Genomic DNA, 20792 nt, shown 5'->3' on the forward strand with positions numbered 1-20792 from the left:
ATCCCCTGAATGTCTCCTGTTGTTCCATTTAAAGGGTAAATACTTTGTCTACGATTATCGCAAAGATTGGCTCTAAATGTGTGAGCAAAACAGTCAGAATTCACTTGGATCTTATATATCAGGGAGCAGAGGTGGCTAATTAAAGGGTTCTTGCTCCTGGGAACTCTCCTATACTGACTTCCCTAGCAGAGAAGCCAGGTCCTGCCCTACTACAAAGTAAGCTCCCTGAGGACAAGGAGTGTTCTCTGTCCTGTATTTACTGATACATCGCTCGCACCAAGTGCTTGTCTGTCACACAGCAGGTGTTCCATAAATATTGTTGAATAAGTAGATGCTATGCCTGGGCTGGAGGCAAGATGCAGATTACTCTGGTCTGTTGATTCCTAGACATTTCACTGACTTCAGTGTTTTGCACAGCATCCAACGGTGGGGTTTGGTAATATGACATCAAAAGGAGTAACTTGGAAAGGCAAAAACCTTCTCCTGCTTGCCCAAACCACTCTTGATCCATTTCCTGACCCAAGTATGACATAGTGGAGAGTGTCACCAGTCAGGTTGGAGAAATGAGCCTGAACACGCAACTCCCACCTCTTTTGGCGAGATTGTCGTTGGGGGTCTTACTGGGTACCTTTATGCTCTTCTTGTGGGCTCTTGGCCTCTTATGATTTGTTTACAGAATCAACAAGTGAGGGTTCTCCCAACTTTTCGTCATGGAGGATATAGCCTCTCCATCATGAAGCATTATGTTGTAACATAGTTTTACACCATGCTATAAAAGGTTATATATGTTCTAAGAATTCTAGATCTTTCAAACTAAACCAAACAAAAGAAGCCTAAGAGAAGAAGCTACAGCAATATAAAAGTCTTTTCTGGAGACAAAGACCAGAGTATGAGCCAGGATGAGTTTAAAGATTCACTGAACTCAGACCTCCATCCTTTAAACTAGATGCTTAGAACAGCTCAATCCAATGCTGTCTGACTCCCCCATCCCCTTCACTTTTTTTCCCCCTTTGTAATCTAACATAAAAGTCAATAAGAAAGAAAGAACATTTCACTGAAGGGAGGAGTTTAAGTTATGGCATGGTAAATGCATACTGTGCTTATATTTCAGGTCATCATGTTATACAGGTCAGTTATATGCTCGTAATTCCTAAATCTGAGTCACCAGCCCAGACCATTGTTGTGAGCTGCAAATCTATAAGCCCAAGTGCTTATCTGAATCTCCCCTCAAATGTCTCACACGTTTCTCAAACTCAGTGTGTCCAAACCTGAACTCATTTTCTCCCAAGTCATTGGTTCTTAACTGGGATGATTTTGCTCTTTAGCTCCCAGGAGACATCTGGCAATGTCTGGAGACATTTTTGATCTTATATGATTTGATGCTACTGATATCTATCGGGTAGAAACAATGGATACTAAACATCCTACGATGTATAGGACACCCCCCTACAACAAAGAATTATCTGAATCCAAATGTCCATAGTGCAGAGATCGAGAAACCCAGCTCTAAATCTACTCTTTCTCTTTTTATGAATGGCGAGTTTAACCTAACAAACCTCTGATCTCATCTCTGACCATTCCTCTCTCTGTCCCCTAATTACAGCCACATCAGATTTCTTGTAGATCCTGAATATAGCATGCCTCTCATAAGACTGTGTCTTTGCATGCCATCATCCCTCTTCCTGGAAAACCCTTCCTCCATGTAGCCAATCCTATTGAGAGATTTACCCTCTCTGCGCCCACAGTCTAGGTTGGGTACTCTTCCTAGCTGTGTAGGCCATCTTCTGTTTAACCCTCCAGAACCTGTCTCTGCTATTTTCTACCCTCCTCTGTGTCTCACTGGTTGACCTCCATGGACTGCATCAAAGGGCTCCCTTGCCCTTGGGCTTCTGGTTGGGTTTGGCCAATGAGAGGTACCATCAGGAGACTAGAGGAGGAAAGACAGAGTGAGACACTTATTCCACCTGTTTCTTTCTTGCAGGGCAGTGGCTGCCTTCCTTCATCTAAGCCCATAGCACTTTTTGGCAACCTTCTGCTACAGCTCCAGTGCTTGCTGGGTTCCCTCACTGCTCCTGCAAGCTCAGCAGTGGTAGCAACTTCTTACTGTTGCTAGCCCTGGGCTGCTTCACGATCCTCTTCTTCTTTTAACTCTGCCCTCTCCTTTTTAAACAGTCTCTTCATTAAGTTCTCTTCAATCACCCCTTTTGAGTATGGCATCTATTTCCTGCTGGGCCCCTGTACTGTGTGTTCCTGTAACACCAAAGCATGGTCCTGTAATTATCTTTTGACACATCTGTCTTCCCAGACTGTTCTCTTTGTTGGGGGAGGACTGTTTTCTGTTGTATCTCAGCGGCCTAGCACAGAGAGACTGTAGGGACTGTTATGGAAAGAACAAAAGAAGAAATCTATGAGTGAATTAAGGCACTTTTAATAATCTCATCCTCACACACCCTTCTCTACACATCCCTTAGGGTTGTGACCATTAAGTTCCCCGGAGAGACTCCACAGTCACTTGACGTGTGTAGAAGCAGATCATGGGTATTTTACTCCAGTGCCAAGTCCCCTGTCCGACAGCCTGACAAACACAATAAACTTTTGGCTAAGCTACCTGGAGCATGAAGATGACCTGCCAGGAAGAGTTTGGGTAGGAAAACAAAGCAGTAGAACATGATTTTCTTTGCTGCTGACTTATCTGGTAATCAGCCCCGGGGTGGGGGTGGATTTGGACGGGCTCTTTGGCAGGACAAGGGCAACACAACTCTGCTAGTGACTCAAGGGTCCTGGGGGAAGCATCTGTGCACCTCAGTTTCTCCATGTGTACGCTGAGGAGGTTGGACTAGATGACCTCTAGTGGTCCTTTCAACACTGATGCTGTAGTGGACAGCTGTAGATTTGCCTATCCAATATCCAGTCCTCCATCTTTTTTATAAAGAGACCCTTTCCATTCTGTCAGCTCATGTGGTCAGATAGGCTGATTGCTCTCCTGACTTCAAGGGGGGCGTCAGATCCCCCTGGATGCTGTGATGGTTCAGGGATAGGCACATGGCCCTGGCCTGTGCCCGAGTATCCCATCTCTTTTAGCCACAATGTTAGGCACAGAAATGGGCACATGACTCAGATGGTCCAGTGAGTCTCAGTTCCAGATCTTTCAACTCTTAAGGAAGAGACTCTCTATTTCTGTCAGGGTTGCTGAAGAGGACAATCTATGATTCAGGAGCTACTGGCAAACGTTCTGCTACTACCAGAGGAGAGCTTGCTTGATCACGGAGCCAACACTGAAGAAAACAGAGCTGAGAGATGGAGTGAGCCAGACTGGGTCCTGATGATACCTGAAGCCCCTGGATACAGTTGTAGCTGAAACCAGTTACCTGTGTACTTCTTAATTGTAAGAGCCAATAAATTCCATTCTTCATTCATTCATTCATTCACTTAGCTTGAGGTAGTTGGAGTTGTGGTCTCTACCACTTGTGATCAAAGGAGTTCTGACCAATATAGAAACTGCATTGTTCCCTGAAATTTTAATTATAAGCCAGAAACCAAAGGCTATATATTGTATGACTCCATTAATATGAAAAGTCCAGAAGAAGTAAATCCATAAAGATAGAAAGTAGATTAGTGGTTGCCAGGGGCTGGGAAGAAAGGACGATGGGGAGTGACTGCTAACGGGAATCCTGTTTCTTCTTGGGGTGATGAAAATGTTCTGGAATTAGACAGTGGTGATGGTTGCACAACTCTGTGAATATACTAAAAACCAATGAATTGTACACTTTAAACTGGTGAATTTTATGGTATGTAAATTGTATGTCAATTTAGAAAATAGAAAAAAATTTAATTATAGTCATTGGAGCTTCCCCAGGGAGTGAGTGGAAGCACCTGATCCCCTCACTTTCCTTGCCATGAGGGATAGAACTTACTGAAGCAAGAACTGCAGAATTGGCAAATGCTTTATTTCAAGGAATTACAAAAGTAGTGAAATACACGGGGGAAAGAGAGCTAGCATAGTCTGGTGTTACAGAAGAATGGCTACCTAGTTTTGCTTTCCAACTACAAACACAAGTGGGGATCTCATTATTTAAGGTAAGACATGATAAGCACAAAACTATAGCTCACTGGGCACTGGGCTTCCTCATTTGATCTGGAACTTATGAGACACTTGGTGGCAACATCCCTTGAGCTGTAGCATCCACTTCAATGCAAAGTTCCTTCATTTTATTTACCAGATGACCAGGAATCGTACACTAGCTTGGCCGCAACCAAGTCTTCCACTGCCATTCCTGAAAGGGACGGAAATGTGGTTCACTTTTTGTCAGAACAACTTCTCCTGAAACAGCCCAGGCCCCTTGACTGGCAGGTTCCTGATACATTGTCCTGCTAATGTTCATCAGGGTAACATGGACTGGTATCCAGAGGTAAGCTCCGGCTTGGAGGGTCTGTAAGGGGCAGGGTGAGGCAGGGAATTTGACACTAAGCAAGAAATGCCCATCAAACAAATTTTAAGCATCCCTCAAAGTTTAGTTCAGGGTTCAGAAAACTTTCTGTCAAGGGCCAGATGATAAACATTTTAGGCTTTGCAGGCCATATGGTCTCTGTGGCAATTACTCAGCTCTGCCATTGTAGTCCAGAAGCAGCCATAGACATTAGGTAAACAAACGAGATTGGCTGTGTCCAATAAAACTTTCTTTATGGACACTGAAGTTTGAATTTCATAGAATTTTCATGTGTCACAAAATAGTATTTTTTTGTTTTTGTCCAGTCGTGAAAATGTAAAAACCATTCCTAGCTCATGGGCTGGACAAAAACAGGTGGTGAGGGGCTGGCCCAGTGGCGTAGTGGTGTTAGGTTTGTGTGCTTTGCTTTGGCAGCTCAGGGTTCATGGATTCAGATCCTAGGCGCAGACCTACACACCACTCATCAAGCCATACTGTGGTGGTGTCCCACATACAAAATAGAGGAAGATTGGCACAGATATTAGCTCAGTGACAATTTTCCTCAAGCAAAAAGAGGAAGATTAGCAACAGATGTTAGGTCAGGGCCAATCTTCCTCACCAAACAAAAAAAACAAAAAACAGGTGGTGGGCTGGGTTTGGCCCACAAGCTGTAGTTTGCTGACCCCCAGTCTAGTCCAAACCCTGCATCCTTTAGCGATCCGTCTTTGTCTTGTAGTTTTGGTTACACACTTTAACCTCTAACGGGTACATGTTCTTAAAGGGAGGGGGCTGGTTTTTACTGATTTTTGTAGTTACTGCTCCACCCAGTTACAGAGCCTGATATGTAATAGGTGTTTAATATGCACCTGCTAGATGAAAGGATATGCCAATAAACCAATTCCCAAAAGTGAGAAAACAAAAACAGCTCAAAACGATAGAGTAGGTTTCTGCAGTGTTCTGTCTCCTGCAGGGGGTTGGCTGACCTCTGACCTGCTAAAACTCTGAAACTTTCAGACATAACTGGATGTCTGAACCAGGCTCTGGGTAAAGTTTATCCTGCCTTTGCCTGTCTTCCTATGCATGAGAGATTTTAAAAATGTTTAACAGCCTGCAAGTCATGAATACTGAGTGATCAGCATGGGTGGAGCATTCCTAATGCTCTGCTAAGCTTTAAAGCTTTGGGTGCTTCACCATAGGAAATACGGAAGATCTTGAGAGAGGACACTCTTGAGGGGCTCTGTTTACTCACCGGTTTGGGAGTATTTCCATATTTTAGGTGTATCAGCTGAATATCAGCTCTGTTACCATGTACGTCTGCGTCCTTAAATCTGGTGAAGTGTGAGAGCTGGGCTGAGGGGCACACCTGTCACTAGGAGCCCATCCTTTGTTGGGCTTCTGCCTATACCAATTCATGTGGTAACGCGGCTCCCTATGGACGCCCTCCTCCAAACAGCAAACAGGAGGGTAGGGAAGGAGGGAAAAGAGGTCTCAGGCTGTACTTCCTGTCTGGGTCTCTCTCACGTTGGGTTTCCCTGCCATTTCCCTTAAGCTCCCTGTCTTTTAACATCTTTATCCCCCACCTCTGAAGGATATCTTCTTCTGAGTTTCATTTAGATCTAAGTGTAAATGATTTACTGCTGACACTCGCTATGTACAAATCGTTTTACATGCATATCTCACCTAATTCTTACAGAAATTCGAGGTAACAGGTGGAAAAGAAACCGTGGCTCAGAGAGGTGAGGTCGCTTGCCCAAAAATGCATGCTCAGAGAGTGGCAGAGAAGGGGATCCACTCCAGGACTTCCTAGTTCCAGAGTTCATGGGCTTAACCATTATGCTAAGACATGTAAATAATTGACCCAAATGATAGATTTCACAATGATTCAGCTAAGCAGCCTGGTGACTCATTCCTCTTCCCGCCAATGGGTAAACCTACTTGAGCTCTGGTTAGATTTGTGCCCTTGAGAGCAATGGCCCTTACCCAAAGACTTGAACACCGTGGTCTCCTCACAGTGGGCTTGCTTCACTCCCTTCACTACTTCTCCCAGCTCAGCAAAGATCTCGGCCTGTGAAATGAACACACAGCGACCCAGGCCATGGAGCTAATGTCTGCTCCAGCTGGGTCCTGAAGCCAGGGCAGGGAAGGCATCCCTGAACTGCATAAGGGATAAACTTGATAAAAAGACTGTTTGTACACTAGGTGATGTCAGGGAGGATGCTAACCCTTTAAATCCTTTTTGGGTAGCATCTGCTTTTATGATACCATGAATGCAGAGATACAGATTTGCAGACAGGGGAATGTCCTGCCAGGACACTGTCTTGGTGAGGAAACAGGCATGATCTTATCTGAACACTCATTTTGGCAGTCCCCTTCTTGCTTCTATGCCCTGATTACAAAAGAAAAAGGCTAGAAAGTGGCCAACCATAGTCCTATTTTGTTGGCCACGTTTGGAAGGTTTCCAGGCTGCAACAGGCTCCTATGTGCCAACCCTACTGCTTTATAGGGCAGCCAAGTCCAATAGAATCCATCAAGCTTCTCTCTCCAGGCAAAGGAAAATACATGTTACTACCATAATGGCCACTTTATTCTGAAAGAGGATTAGAAAGGATTGAGAGATGTTTAGGAGCTGTCATCTCACAAAGAGGTGGGGCAGACTGAGATCTGGAGTAGGCCTAACGGAAGGGGAAGTTAATGAAACCCTGGGATCCAGATGAGGCCAGCAGGCAACAGCCCACCAGGAGAAGAGGCTCACCCCTGACAAGAGAACATCTCCAGACTCTTTCAGGGCAGCCTCCTGCGAATCCACATACAGCACAGCTTGTTTCATGAGCCCGTCATCCAGCTCTCTCCAGTCAGGTCTGCTCGCTCCGATGGCTGAGAGACAGCAAAACAGACCCTGAGCTCAGAAATAGTTGCAAGGGATACTAAATGTGCCAAAGAATGGAAGAAGGGTAGGGAAAAGGAGGTGACAGACAGCACGTCAGAACATTCGGATTTGGAATGCTTCATTTCCCCAGGCCAACCCCTTCCCAATCAGCAAGACTGAATACCCACTAATAAGAATAATACCTACCACTTTTCCCTTTCCATTTCATATCTCATCTCATTCCTAAAAGATTTGGGGCAACTTAGCATTCATTTACTGGGTGCCTACTCTCTGTGGGATGTTTCACACGTACTATTTATAGTCTTCACAAGTACATTTCATGTCCGGTTCCCATTGAAGAGATACACAAACTGAGGCTGAAAGAAATGAAGGTGCTTGCCAAGGTTATGTGTCTAATAAGTGCATCCAGGTCTGGGAGAGTGCCACGCCTCTCGTGCCTCCTCCACTTATCAGGAGCAGTGCCTTCCTTACAAAAACCCTGAAACAGAGATAGCCCTTGCAGCTCATTCATACCCCACACGCCTTTGCCTTCTGTCTGTCTGTCTGCATTCCTCACTCCCAACCACTTCTCTCTTAACTCACGACAAAACAGCACACTGTCAGAGTCACAGAGAAAATCCAATAAAAAAAAATTGGCTCCATCCTGACACTGAGCTTTCACATCCTCTGCAGAGTCCAGAACCGTAACAGTGAATCCAAAGAATCATGCTTTCTGGCACCGGCACATAGGATAATGCAGAGGCTGCAGCCAAATGCCTGCAGGGTCAGACAGGTAATGAAAACGAGCAAAGCTGGTCAGAGGGACTGGATTGGAAATGGTGAAGACCGAGGTACACAGAAGAAAGCGGGCCCTTCTAAAGGAGACATTGTTCGCTCCAGCTAATTGTTGCCACGTGATAATGCAGGGCCACTGTTAGATATTCCCTTTTTTTTTTTTAAAGAGGAGCAGGAAATCTATTTGCATATGTTATTTCTTGTGTGAAGAACACTATGGTTCAAACAAAACATATCTGCTGGCTGGATCTAGCCCACAGCCAGTGGTCTTTGGAAGCTGCTATAAAGCCTGATACCAATATAAGGCAGCATTTATATGCCTTCTCACGCTGCTGTCCAGTTTTCTCTACTTTTTCCCTCGCCTGCTGTTCTCCTTCACTCTAATTCTCAAAGACAGTGGTGTAAAAATGTCCATCTTGAAGGTTGTTTGGGGAGTTCTACAGAACAAAAGCACTAACTAATGAAGCTCGTAAATAAATCATAAGCTGGTGGGAAAAACCCTAGCTTCTCAAGCCACCTCTTCTCATTGCACTTGTTCCCCCAGTTCTTCTGAGCAGGGCGAGTTCTCAAAGGGTTGTGTGAGGCCACTCGGGGAGATGGAGGTGGGCCAGGCAGCGAAGGGAGGGGCCCGACTCAGACTGGGCTCTGGCTTGCTTCAATGGGGCTGGAATGGGTGAGGGTCAGACACTGGCTGGTGGGGGCTGCAGGCAGGAGGAGGGAAATGCAGGGGAGGCTGGAATTGGGCCTGTCTCTTAGTCAACCTGTAAAGTAAGCAAAATCTGTCATTGGCGTTTCCCAGTCAACCACACTTGTAATATACTTTTCTTAAGTATATTTGACGCCTCCGTGAACAGATAAACCAATTTGTCTTTAGGGTAGGGAAATATAAGAGACGCCCTGACTCAAAATCAAGTCAGGCCTTCCTGGAGAGAGATTCAAAGCATGAGAGGGATCCAACATGATGGAGATTCTCTGTTATTCACTTGGAAGATGGAGCGTCCATAGGACAAGGAATGTGGGCAGCCTCTAGGAGCTAAGAGTGGCCACAAGGAAATGGACACCTTTGTCCTACAACGTAAGGAACCTGCCACAACCACGTGAGCCTGGAAGAGAACTCTAGAAGAGACTGCAGCCCAGATGACATCTTGATTTCATCCCTGTGTGAGCAGTGGGCCCGTTTAACCCATGCACAGACTCCTTGAACCAGAAACTGTGAGATGATAAATATGTGCTCTTTTAAGCTGAAAAAACAAATCAGCCTTGCTGATGATTTAGCTGTTGTCTTATTTAACCAAGAACTGGTTTCTCTTCATTTCCCAAGTCCTTCCTGAAATGGTCCTACTGTCCATAAAGCTAGCTCCGACCAATCTCTTACCTACCAACTAAACCATACCTCTTACCCACCCCATGGACCCACATCATAACACCAGTCCCACACAGGCGGAGACCTTCAATTTACTTTGGCCCATTCTTCAAACATGCCATTTTTCGTTCTCTTCACAGAACTTATCTTTAGTCGGAACTATCTAGTTCGTGTATTTGTAAGCACCAGGAAAGCAGTGACCTTGAGTGCTGGTTTACTGTGGCACCCTCAGTATCTAGAACAGTGCCTGGCACATGGCAGAGATTCAGTACACATTTGTAAATGGATGCACCATCATGGTACTCAGCTCTTGCCTGCCCATCTGCCAACGTGTGCAGAGATCTTAGCTTTTGAGTTCACACCAGGTGCTTGTCACTAAAACATGGGGCACTGATAACACCTTTAAATCCTCTAGTCTTCGCCTGCTAGCTCACCAGAATCCAGTCTTCTTACTGAAAGATAATATGGAGTATTATTCAAGAGCTTGGGCTCTGAGGGTAGATTGTCTAGTTCAAATCCCAGTTCTGCCACTAAGAACCTCAGGCTTTAGGCAAATTACTTAATCTCTCCTTGCCTTTGTTTACCACCTGTAAAATGGGGGTCATGATAATAATAGCACCTACCTCACAAGGTTGTTGTAAGGATTAAATGATCTAATATAAATAAAAAATTTAGAACAGCATCTGTAATAGTAAGGATTCAATATAAACCAGCTCTTGCTATAACCCCCAGGGCCATTTGAGGATCTTCAGAGGGCCGGGGAACTCTTTTTGTTTAGAGTCCCATCCATCCCATCACACATATTAAAAAGCATCCACATGTCACATTCAATGTCTTTTGCGTTGCAATTAAAAAAGAATTTTTTTGTAATTCTAAATGTTAAGAATAAATGAGTCATTTGACTTTTGTAATTTAAACTTCATTACATTTAAGAACTGAGCTGTGACCGATCATTTGCCATAATGTTACATTATACAGAATTTATTAGTTTCAAGTTTGTGATTTTTGTTTCATATTTTGGAGTGAATATTGTTTTTCAAGGCTCACATGTTTCTGAGGCCCTTAAAAAGCTCAGCAGTTTGCATGTGTAAAACAGCTCTGCAGGTGTGGCCCCTTGGTCCAGCTGAGGGATGAATCTGGCCTTCACCTCCCTATGGCTCATGGAGCCACTCTGCTTACCATTGATGTGAGCCCCTGGCTTCACCCATTCACCAAATAAAATGGGCTCTGTCGCCATGGTGACTGTGATGATCACATCTGCACCTGTCACAGCTTCCTGGACCGATGAACACACCTGGACCTCTCCTTGCACTGTGTCCGCAAACTTCTCCGCATTTTCCTTGGTGCGGTTCCATATCCTCACCTTCATTGGGGGTAACAAGAGGGACATTGGTGCCATGATTGTTTGGCTGTTTATGTTACCTCAAGCCCAGGGGAGTCAAGGGAAAGTTGACTTACTCTGGGGTAAGGGCTGTGGTTATTTAAATCATTCCCTAGGGAGAATAAGCATTTGATCAAGGGTAAAGCATTAATCTGGGCAGACACCTGGTCAGATATTTGAAAATGACCTTTCTCTATCCCTTTCCCCTTATAAAGAAGCGGGGAAGGTTTCCAGTTCTAGCCTGGGACACACAGCTTCAGCAGCTTAATATACATATAGTGCTAATATATATATAGAGAGAGAGGGAGAGAAAGAAAGTGTATATATATATATTGTATAGCTTCATGATTAGCAGAGCAAGTTCTGGAGCTAGGTAGGCTTTGAATCAATCCTTGTTCTGTCATTTACTGCTCCTGGAGTTACTTAACCTCATTTAGCCTAAGTTTTCATGGCTGTAAAATGCGAATGAGTTATGGGCAAAGTCAGCATCAAACTCATACTTTAATTTGAGACTCTGTAAAGGAGTCATAGCAGGTGTGGGATTCCCAACAAGGATTACCTATGGCAGTGCTGTGCACAGAATAACTTCCTCTCTGAAGAGTGTGTAGGGAAGTAAAGACTGGAAGGGGCTGAGGAGTGGATGGTGCGGCAGATGAAAAGGCAGAGTAGTAGCTACGGTTAGAATCCTGGAAGGTGCTGCGGGGAGAGGAGGGGTCACTGGCATCACCAGGAGGTGGGGACTTGCCAGCTTACTTAACACATTTTGACATCTAGGGTGGGGGTTGTCAGCTTTCAAGTGAAATTAAGGCCTAAACAATTTTTCATAAGGAAATATAATAAATATGGAAGTAAGTGTTATGTCTAAGTTCATCAATCAAGGTGAAAAATAATACAATATGCCCCCTCATAAGTGAATGGTTAACCATACCACCCTTGTTGACAGAAAACTATGCAAAAACTATACAAAAAGCAGGTAATCTGGAAAAGAGATGGTGTTAGAATATTCAATGAAAAGACAGGATACACAACTGTGTATATCTAACATGATTAAAACTATGTTATAAAAAGCTGATGAGAGAAGATGAGAAAATGTTAACTGCTTGTTTTTGAAAACAGATAAAAGGGAATTTTTCTCTTGTTTTCTTCCTTTTAGTCTACATTTCCCAAAGCAGAGGTGTTATTTTTATCATAAAAAAATACTTTAAATCTGTCCCACTCCTTTCACACATGTACAAAAGAATGAAATAAAAGGTAGCATCAAATGTTTCCAGACGGAAGTGTGAGCCACAATTGGCAAAAGGTGGACCAATATCTAGGCTGCAGAAGGGGACCTGTGGCGTTCTGTCCTCTAGGTCTCGCACCCAGTTCCTGGATCCATAACCCTGAATACTTAAAGACTTCCAGATTCTCCTAAGAGAAGCACAGAGAGGGGTCCAAAGGACAACTGAACGTATATACAGTCATTCACTGCATAACAATGTTTCAGTCAACGACGGACTACATATACGATGGGGGTCCCATAAGATTAGTACCATATAGCCTAGTTGTGTAATAGGCTATACCATCTAGGTTTGTGTAAGTGCATTATGATGTTCGCACAATGATGAAATGGCCTAACGACACATTTCTCAGAACATACTCCATGGTTAAGTGATGTATGACTGTAACGGATACAATATAATCCTTTAACTAACCTAGTAGGCTCCCTGCATCCTAGGTAAACCCTGTGAGCTGGGAAACTGGAAAGAGGTGATTTAGGCCTCCCCATCCCCCTCTTCACCTTCTATGGGACTTCTGGGCAAGTCATTAAAAGAATGGTCGAGATAGGACTCTACCTAACTCTTTCAGCATGACCCACGCTGCAGTGAAGGAGCACAGACAAAGGTCATGGCCACTCTGTCCTTCTATCTCCCACAACCTTCCCTTGACTTACCTCCTTAAAGGAGAACTGCTCTGTGAAGACCTCATAATGGCTGTAGGCCTGGACCCCAGCCCCAAGGATGCATAACACTTGACTGTTGGGCGGTTTCAAAAACTATTTGAGATAAATGAGATGGAAAAGGTCAAGGAAGACACTGGCAGCCAGGTAAAAAACAAATAATAGTTTGACTATTGAGTGACTACTGTCCTATATTCAGCTCCCTCAAGAACTCTCAGGCAACATTTGTCCTATCCCCCCAACCCCCATCCCCTGGTAACCAGCATTTTATTCTCTGTTTTTCAGAGTTTGGCTTTTTTAGATCAAGCCCTAGAGATCTAATGCACAATATAGCGAATACAGACAACGATACTGTATTATAATATCGAACTAGCTAAGAGACTAGAACTTAATTATCCCAATCACTAAAGTTATAATTACTGCTACAATGGCAATCATATTACAATACATAAATGTACTAAATAAACATGTTGTACCCCTTAAGTTTACACAACGTTATATGACAAATATACTAAAAACAGCAACAACAAAACTCTCGGGCAGTCATGGGGATTCATTTTGTGTTTCTGCTTGCCCTCCACAGAGTCGAGAGGGAAGGAAGGAGCCTTCACTGAGTAACTAATGTATGCCAATGCTTTACCTGCATGATCTCATTGAGTCCATACAATGACCCTATGAGCTAGATATTCCTATTGTTCTCCTCCTATTACAGATGAATAAACTGACGTCCAGACAGGTTAAGTAGCTTGCTCAGGGTCCTACAACTACTAAATGGCACAGCAGGGCTCTAAAACCACATCTTTTATTCTCCAAAGCCCACATCCTCTCTCCTGTGCTACCCCATCTCAGAGACATGATAAGCAACACCCACTTCTCAGAGCCCTGAGCCCTTGGATGCCTGAGCATCCTTGGATGCAGGGTTCTCAGCTATATTTGCTGAGCCGAGTTCTCAGCTATATTTGCTGAGCCCACTCTCTGTTGATTCTTTCTCACCCTCTGTCTTCCTTTAAAGAGGAATGTAGAGCTGGCGTTTTTGGCACCTGCTAAGCGAGTATGTGTTTGGGAGTGCGGTTCTATGATCAACTCATATCACTTGTCATCCTTCTAGTAAAGTCTTTTTGACATCCCTAATAGAATTCACCACTTAATAGCACTTATTTATTTAGAGATTTATTTTCTTGTACTGGTCTGTAGGCCCCATGAGGACCGAGACAGTCTTGTTTGCACAGAATTGGCACATATCTACTATTACCTATAAGAAACAGAGCAGGGTTTCTCGACTCAGCACTACTGACATTTGGGCTGGATAATTCTTTGTCGGCAGGTGGTGGGAGGTGGGGAGTGGCGGGTGAGTGGATGGTGGGTGGTCCTGTGCATTATAGGATGTTAAGCAGCATCCCTGGCCTCTATCCATTAGCACCCCCAACACCTGCAGCTGTGATAACCAAAAAGGACTCCAACCATTGCTAAAGGTCCCTGGGGCAGGTGGTAAAATTGTCCTTGGTTGAGAACTGGGATAGAAGAAGGACATCTCTTGGCCCTCAAACCATCTGTATTAAATAAGACTCTCTTCTACCTTTTCTCTATTTCATTTAGTAAAATTTGAGCTCCTTGCATCTGTTCTTTCTTACAATGCTAATTATTGAAATTCTGGAGTGTAACCTTAAAAGTAAAAGTCTTCTTAATTATTAATTCCCAGCAAAAAGGAGTCTCAGAAATATTAGCAGATGTTCATCTCTCCTATTGCTGCAGAAGGAGAGATACCATCTTGCACCATAAAATACACTTCAAAGAAGCTAATTGGAAAAGGTTTCAAGATGACAATATCCACGAAACTAGCAATCTTACGCTTTTGTCCAATAAGGAGAATTAGGTGATTTTTCCTTAACTAAACCAATATTTTTCTGTTCTTAGCTAATATGAATCTATTCTTGGGCCTCAGAAATTGTTTCAGTGTCCTGTAAATAACCTTCAACCTCTGAAACTAAACCTCTAATTCCGATTGGTTGTCTTACTTGATAATTTGCTGCCCTGGTAATAATTTTAAAATTGACATCTCTTTTCCTAAATAGTATAACATTTATACGATTTATTCAATCATAACAGGATTACTGGCATTTCATTCTTTTCCCAAAAACATGAAGATAATTAAAAACATGTACATGAACCTGCTAGGTTTCTCACTGAAACAAAGAGTTTGAAAGTGTATTTGCATTCACCGAGGTCTTGCATGGTCTGGCCCTCCCATCTCTCCAGCTACCTCTCATGTTGTCCTGTACTTCCTGTCCTCCAGCCACACTGGCCTCCTTGCAGTTGCCCAAGCACATGTGTCTCTGTCAACCACAGGGCCTTTACACAGGTTTTTCTTCTGCCTGGAATACTTTCCCCTCTACACCTCACAAGTAATTCCTATTATCCTTCAAATCTCAGCTCAGATATCCTTTACATAGGAAAAATCTTCCCAAATTCCACAGACTAGATCAAGACCCTCCAGTTTACACTCTCATAGCACTTCACCCCTTTCATTCAATGTATCTGTCAGAGCTGTAGTTTCACATTTATTGGTATGATCTTTGGAATAATATCTGTCTCCTCAAATGGACTCTGAGCCCCATGATGGCAGGCACTGTGTCTGGTTTTGCTCATGATTCTATGCCCCATGCTGTGCACAGGGCCTGGCACCTAGTGGGCACTCAAATATCTGTTAAATAAATGCATGTCTGATACATATTGTCACCTTGAGAAAGCATGTCAGAGTCCCCAACTAAGGTTATGTGTAACCCAAATGCAAAGAAGTTATAGTGTCTGTCAGACCTGAAGACGTCCCATACTTCTCATCCTCCTGCCCGAAGCCCTAAGGGAAAGAGAAGTGATGGAGAAGAAGTCATTCTACTCTCACAGGGCAAAAAGTAAAATAGACGCTTCGTGCCTTGTAGAAATAACCCATCTGAGCCCCTGGGAACAAAGCTGTTTCAGCCTAAACGCTGAAGCTTCAACCCAATGACTCTCAGCTCTCCTGGGAGTGCAGATTTTTCTCAGTGCAACAAAGCCCAGGGTAACTGAGGGCTGGGTCTGGAACAGTTTGCTCCCCAAACCTAGTTGATCCTCAGACTCAACCAGAGACTATTAAAACGAACTAGTTTCCTGGTCCTCACCCTCAGCTGTTTTGAGTCAGTGGTTTTGGGAAGCTGAATTTTTAAAAACTCCTCCAGGTGATGCTGCTGCAGAGTTTGGGGTGGAAACTACCGATTTGAGACAAGACCCACAGCAACTTGGGTTATGTGACTTCAGGAAACCCTAGTCTCCATTTCCTTTGGAGCAAAATGAGGCCAATGATACTTGCTCTGCCTTCTTCACAGAAACCCAAAGGTAAGTCAAGAAAATGGGTTGGAAGTTAGTTTGAAAAATACCAAAGTGCTTCACAAATGGAAGGCAGTATTGTTAGAGTCACTCTGTTCCTAAGTTACCAGCAAACAATCTCAAGGAGCCCCTCGACTAATCCCATCTGAGTTGGGTCTGGATATAACTTTAAAAGAACAGGGGCTGGCCCTGTGGCCTAGTGGTTAAATTCAGTGCACTCTGCTTCAGGGGCCTGGGTTTGGTTCTTGTGTGTGGACTATACCACTTGTCACTTGTCACCACTTGTGGCAGCAACCCACATACAAAATAAAGGAAGACTGGCAACAGATGTTAGCTCAGGGCTAATCCCCCTTAACCAAAAAAAAAAGAGGAAGATTGGTGACAGATGTTAGCTCAGGGCCAATCTTCCTCAGCAAAAAAAAAAAAAAAGAAAGAAAGAAAAGAAAAGAAAGAAAAACAAACAACTCAAACAAACAAAAAAGTAAAACAAAACCAGTTCACTGAGGTGCATACTGTAGTCCACTCCCTTCCTATACAATTACCAGATTAATCCTCTCATTCTTCCCTCCCCATCATGTGCCTGGAAGACTTTAACACACCCACAGTCTGAACACCGGGTCTTTGCTGTGCCAACCCTCCCCTAGATCCCACATTTTCTATATACTCAGACCTCATAAACCAGCATTCCCAGACTTTGCAATTCTCCATTTAATGGGAAGGATTCCAGTCTCCAATCGTTCCCACAGACACCCAATTTTAAAGCCTCCTCTTCCTAACTCTAACCTCTAAAAATACTGTTTTTCTTGTGGGATACTCCAACACTGCTTCGGGATGTCATTGCCCCCAACACTTGCTTTACCTTCTGCCTAGAGAGCTCTGCCCCTGCCTGGTTCACTCACTCCCCTCAGTTTTTACTCAGATGTCACCTTCTCAGTGAGGTCTTTCCTAGATAATTTAAAATGTAACCCCTCCCCAGTACTCTTAAGTCAACCTTATTTTCATCCTTCTAACATACTATGTGTTTTATGTTGTTGTTGTTTTAGCAAATCCTAGCATATTATTAAACTTAAAAAGGGGTTTGTTGTTTTTGGTTAATTATGTTTTAGCAAATCATACTGTGTGTTTTAGTTTTTACTTTGTTTATTGTCTCACCTCCCCTGTGTCTGCCACTCTCTGTCTTGTTCACTGCCGTATCCCCAACATCTATAACTGTGCGCGACATAGGGTAGGATTCAGTCAATACTGGTTGAACGAATGCATGAGTCTGGCTCAGATCTGTTCAGTTCCCCCTCTGCTTCTTGTGCAGTACTGTCCCTGGCCTATGGGACAACCACACTGATCTAACAGAAGCAGTGTTGTACAAGGGCAAGAAAGCAGCCCTGGGAGTTGGAGGTCAAGTTTTAAATTCTTGCTCTATCACTTAGTAGCTGTGTGATCCTGAGCAACTCACATAACCTCTCTGAGCCACATTCCTTACATGGGGTAAATGGAGATAATCATATCTACTTTGCAAGGTTGAAGTGAAGATCAGGAACAAAGCATATGAGGTACCTGGAATCTGGTTTGCTCATTAAACGGTAGCTAACAATTTTGTGAATCACTGTGCTCACCTGACATCCCGTATTTGGCACATGGATCCAGCTATGTCCAAAGGAAACCAAAATAAGTTCCTCACTTCCTTCCACTTTCAGGCTTGAGACATCCAACCCCACCCACCGACTCACCTTGACAGCACAGCCAGGCACTGGTCTTACCTTGGTGGCAATGGCAGATACTGCAGCTGTTCTCTTTGCAGTTATGACATTCCCATCCATGACCTTGGAGGAAAGGACAGACAGTGAGCACCCCTACCCACTATTTAAGCAGAGAGAAGTAGCTCTCCAAGGGTAGTCCTACGAAGTATCATAGTATCCTACAAAGGGTGCGTCAGACCTGGATCCAATTCTTCCACTTACGAGAAATACAGCTTTGAACAAATATTTTTAATCTCTAAGCCCTGATTTCCTCACCTGTAAAAACAAAGATAATGCCAACCATTCAGAGGGGTTTGTAAGGATTAAATGCATTGACATTGAACACATCTAGCACATGGCAAGCCCTCATGAACTGCCCATTATCTTTTCTTGCCCCGAGATTCTCAAAACACTAAATTAAGGAGGAACTTGAGGAATCAGAGTAAGTCATTTGACATCTGTGCAAGGGCCCTAAAACTCTTTCTCAGTGGCTCCCAACTCCTGCCTCACATGTGGGGAGCTTTGTGAAGATACAGATGCCCAGACACAACCCTTAGATTAACTGAATCTGAATCTCTAGGGGTGGGACCCACACATCCTTGTCTTTAAAAACTACCTAGGTGATTCTGAATTATGCCTGGCTAATAACCACCATCCTTTGCACTCTCCTCCTCCATTTATATGTTATTCATCTCAGCTGACCCTCAGGAGGTAGAATGAGTATTCTCATTTTATAGATGAGGAAGTGAATCACTTAGCTACTGAGCAGACTCAGGAAGGATCTAAGGCCTGGTCATTTAGTTTCAAAGCCCGAGCTGGTCTCACTTTCTTGGGGCATCACTGTTGGTGGGTAGCATGGATGTCATCTCCCTTGGATGAGTGTAGGTTGGGAAGAGCTAGATATTCTTCCCAGAGGAGTAATGAGCAGCCAAGTTCCTCGGAGAGCCAGGAATTCAGGGGAGAAGGAAGATCTAAGGATCCAGGGGATGTCTGGGTAGAATTAGAGATTGTCCCTGATGACGTCTCTACTGCCTGGTCTCAGAGCTAGCTTGGAGGGCACAGAGCACAGGAGTTAACAGTACAAGCTCAGACAGACCTAGAAATTGGGAGATGTGGGGTGTAGTAAGAACTCCCACAGAAGAATTGTCAGAATTGAATGAGATCAATTCCTCTTGCCTGGCACATGATGAGTACTCAGTAAGTGGCAGTTAGAAAGGCAGTAAGTAGAGTGTAGTTTTAAGAGTGTATAGGTCCTGGACTTATACCGCATAGGTCTGAAGTCCAGCCATGCCTCTTATTAGCTATGTAAACCTGGGTAAGTTGGGCATAGTTGCTCTATGACTCAGTTTCCTCATCTGCAAAATGGGGGTAATAGTATTACTTACCTCGTAGAATGGTTCTAAGATTAAGAGAGTTAATACATGTGAAGTGTTTGAACAGTCCCTGACACATAAAAAGTGCTGAATAAATATGGGCTACCGCTACTTTTTAATACTATTACTAGATATTAAAACAGATCACTGTGTACCCCTCAGAAAAGACTCTCAGGGATTAAAGAACACCCTTCTCTTCCAGGTTGCAGAGATTCACTCAGTAAATGTTTCCTTGGCTACTGGGCTTGTTCAGGCTGTATATTTGGAGTAACTGGTATAGGACAAGAACGACGAGATTAATACTTCCACAATGTCATACACTTGAAGCAGCAGTGGGCTCTGGTGGTGTTATGCGTCCTCGGGCAGTCCTAGAAACAGACACATGGTCACAGATAACCTTCACCGTCTCTACTATCCAATCGCTTACAGAGGGGTATGTGTGGCCACAATCAAAACTCCCCCAGGGGCTGAGGCAGACCTAACTTCTGAGTATAGCTCTGGGCCCAGCGACCAGGCTCCACCCCAGGCAAGGAGTTGCTCACCGCCAGAAGGGAGCCATTGCTGGGCTCAAAGAGTAGCACAGTGGCCTGATGGGAGGGGACCGTGGAGGTGGTGCTGTGGCCCTCGTAGAAGGTGACCAACTTGGTGGTCAGGGCGTCCTCTGCTGCACTGTAGGCCGGCATGACCCCCAGGAAACTATGAGGAGAGAGGGAGCAGCTTCAACCCCTTCCCAACAAAACTGGGGTGTTTATCAAGTCCCCCAGGTTCTTCCCTCTGTTTCTGCCCTTCTGGCCCTCTCCCTTCCCCCGATTCCTCTGCCCTTCTCTTAAGCAGCATGCAGAGCATATTCAAGAGTCCAGGTCTGGATGAGAAAAGCCACCCTACTTCTCTGTGTAACATCGGGTAAATCACTTCATCTCTCTGAGTCTCAGTTTTCCCTCCAGTAAAATGGTGGCATCCATACCTACCGACTGAATAAGGTAAATCTTGTAAAGCGGCCACTTGGCCCAGCGGGTAGCGCACATATTAAGTAGCAGCTGTTATTAGCAGCGCTTAGGAAAGCCCTCCCTTCCTTTCCCCCGCCCCTGCTGCTTCCCTTCGCACCCCTCTTCTTCCTCCCCTCCAGTTTCTCCACCCCCTGGCCCCGGCCTTCCTCACTCACCCACTGTGCTTGGCCACCGGCACCACGGTGCGCACCGGCTGCATGACCCCTCCATCGGGGCCGCTGGAGAAGTTGGCCAGAGCCGCCTCCAGAGGCGGGATGAGGAGGCTGGAGCTGCGGAGGTGCTCTTGCACCTCGGCCGCGCTCAGGAACGCTGGCGCCCTGCTCATCTCGCCGCCTGCCTTCTATCCTCAGCGCGGCCACAGCGATCCGCGTCCGCGGGGCTGCGCCCTATTTGAGTGCGCGCGGTGGTGCGGTGCCGCCTACTGGTCCCCGCCCAGCTCCGGGGGCGGAGCGACGCCGGTCTCGGCCCACCCCCACCTCCAGAGGTGAGCGAGCTGGGTCCCCTCCAGCCACCGGTTCCCGAGGATTGGAGTTGGGGTGGTGGGTTGG

General features: G+C 44.8%; 2 protein-coding genes across 4 annotated transcripts in view; one reads left to right on the forward strand and one right to left on the reverse strand.

The window, feature by feature from the left end:
• Positions 1-3926: 3926 nt before the first annotated feature.
• Positions 3927-20611, reverse strand: CRYM (crystallin mu). The gene is made up of 8 exons (XM_001494669.5): positions 20400-20611; positions 19780-19933; positions 17886-17948; positions 12766-12867; positions 10631-10814; positions 7180-7301; positions 6408-6492; positions 3927-4274 (listed from the first exon to the last, which is right to left on the reverse strand). Exons 1-8 carry the CDS (start codon positions 20567-20569, stop codon positions 4210-4212), a joined length of 945 nt encoding a protein of 314 aa, XP_001494719.1. The 5' UTR covers positions 20570-20611; the 3' UTR covers positions 3927-4209.
• ABCA14 (ATP binding cassette subfamily A member 14) overlaps positions 20394-20792 on the forward strand; it is a 205015-nt gene continuing 204616 nt past the window's right edge. For 2 of the 3 annotated variants that reach the window (XM_070232208.1, XM_070232210.1), the window contains exon 1: positions 20573-20728. The gene's annotated coding sequence lies outside the window, so the exon portion shown is untranslated. Of the gene's footprint in view, positions 20729-20792 lie in introns of all 3 variants that reach the window. The other variant, XM_023616173.2, reaches the window with a different exon arrangement.

Source organism: Equus caballus, chromosome 13 (assembly GCF_041296265.1).
Source record: "Equus caballus isolate H_3958 breed thoroughbred chromosome 13, TB-T2T, whole genome shotgun sequence".
Classification (NCBI taxonomy): Eukaryota; Metazoa; Chordata; class Mammalia; order Perissodactyla; family Equidae; genus Equus; species Equus caballus.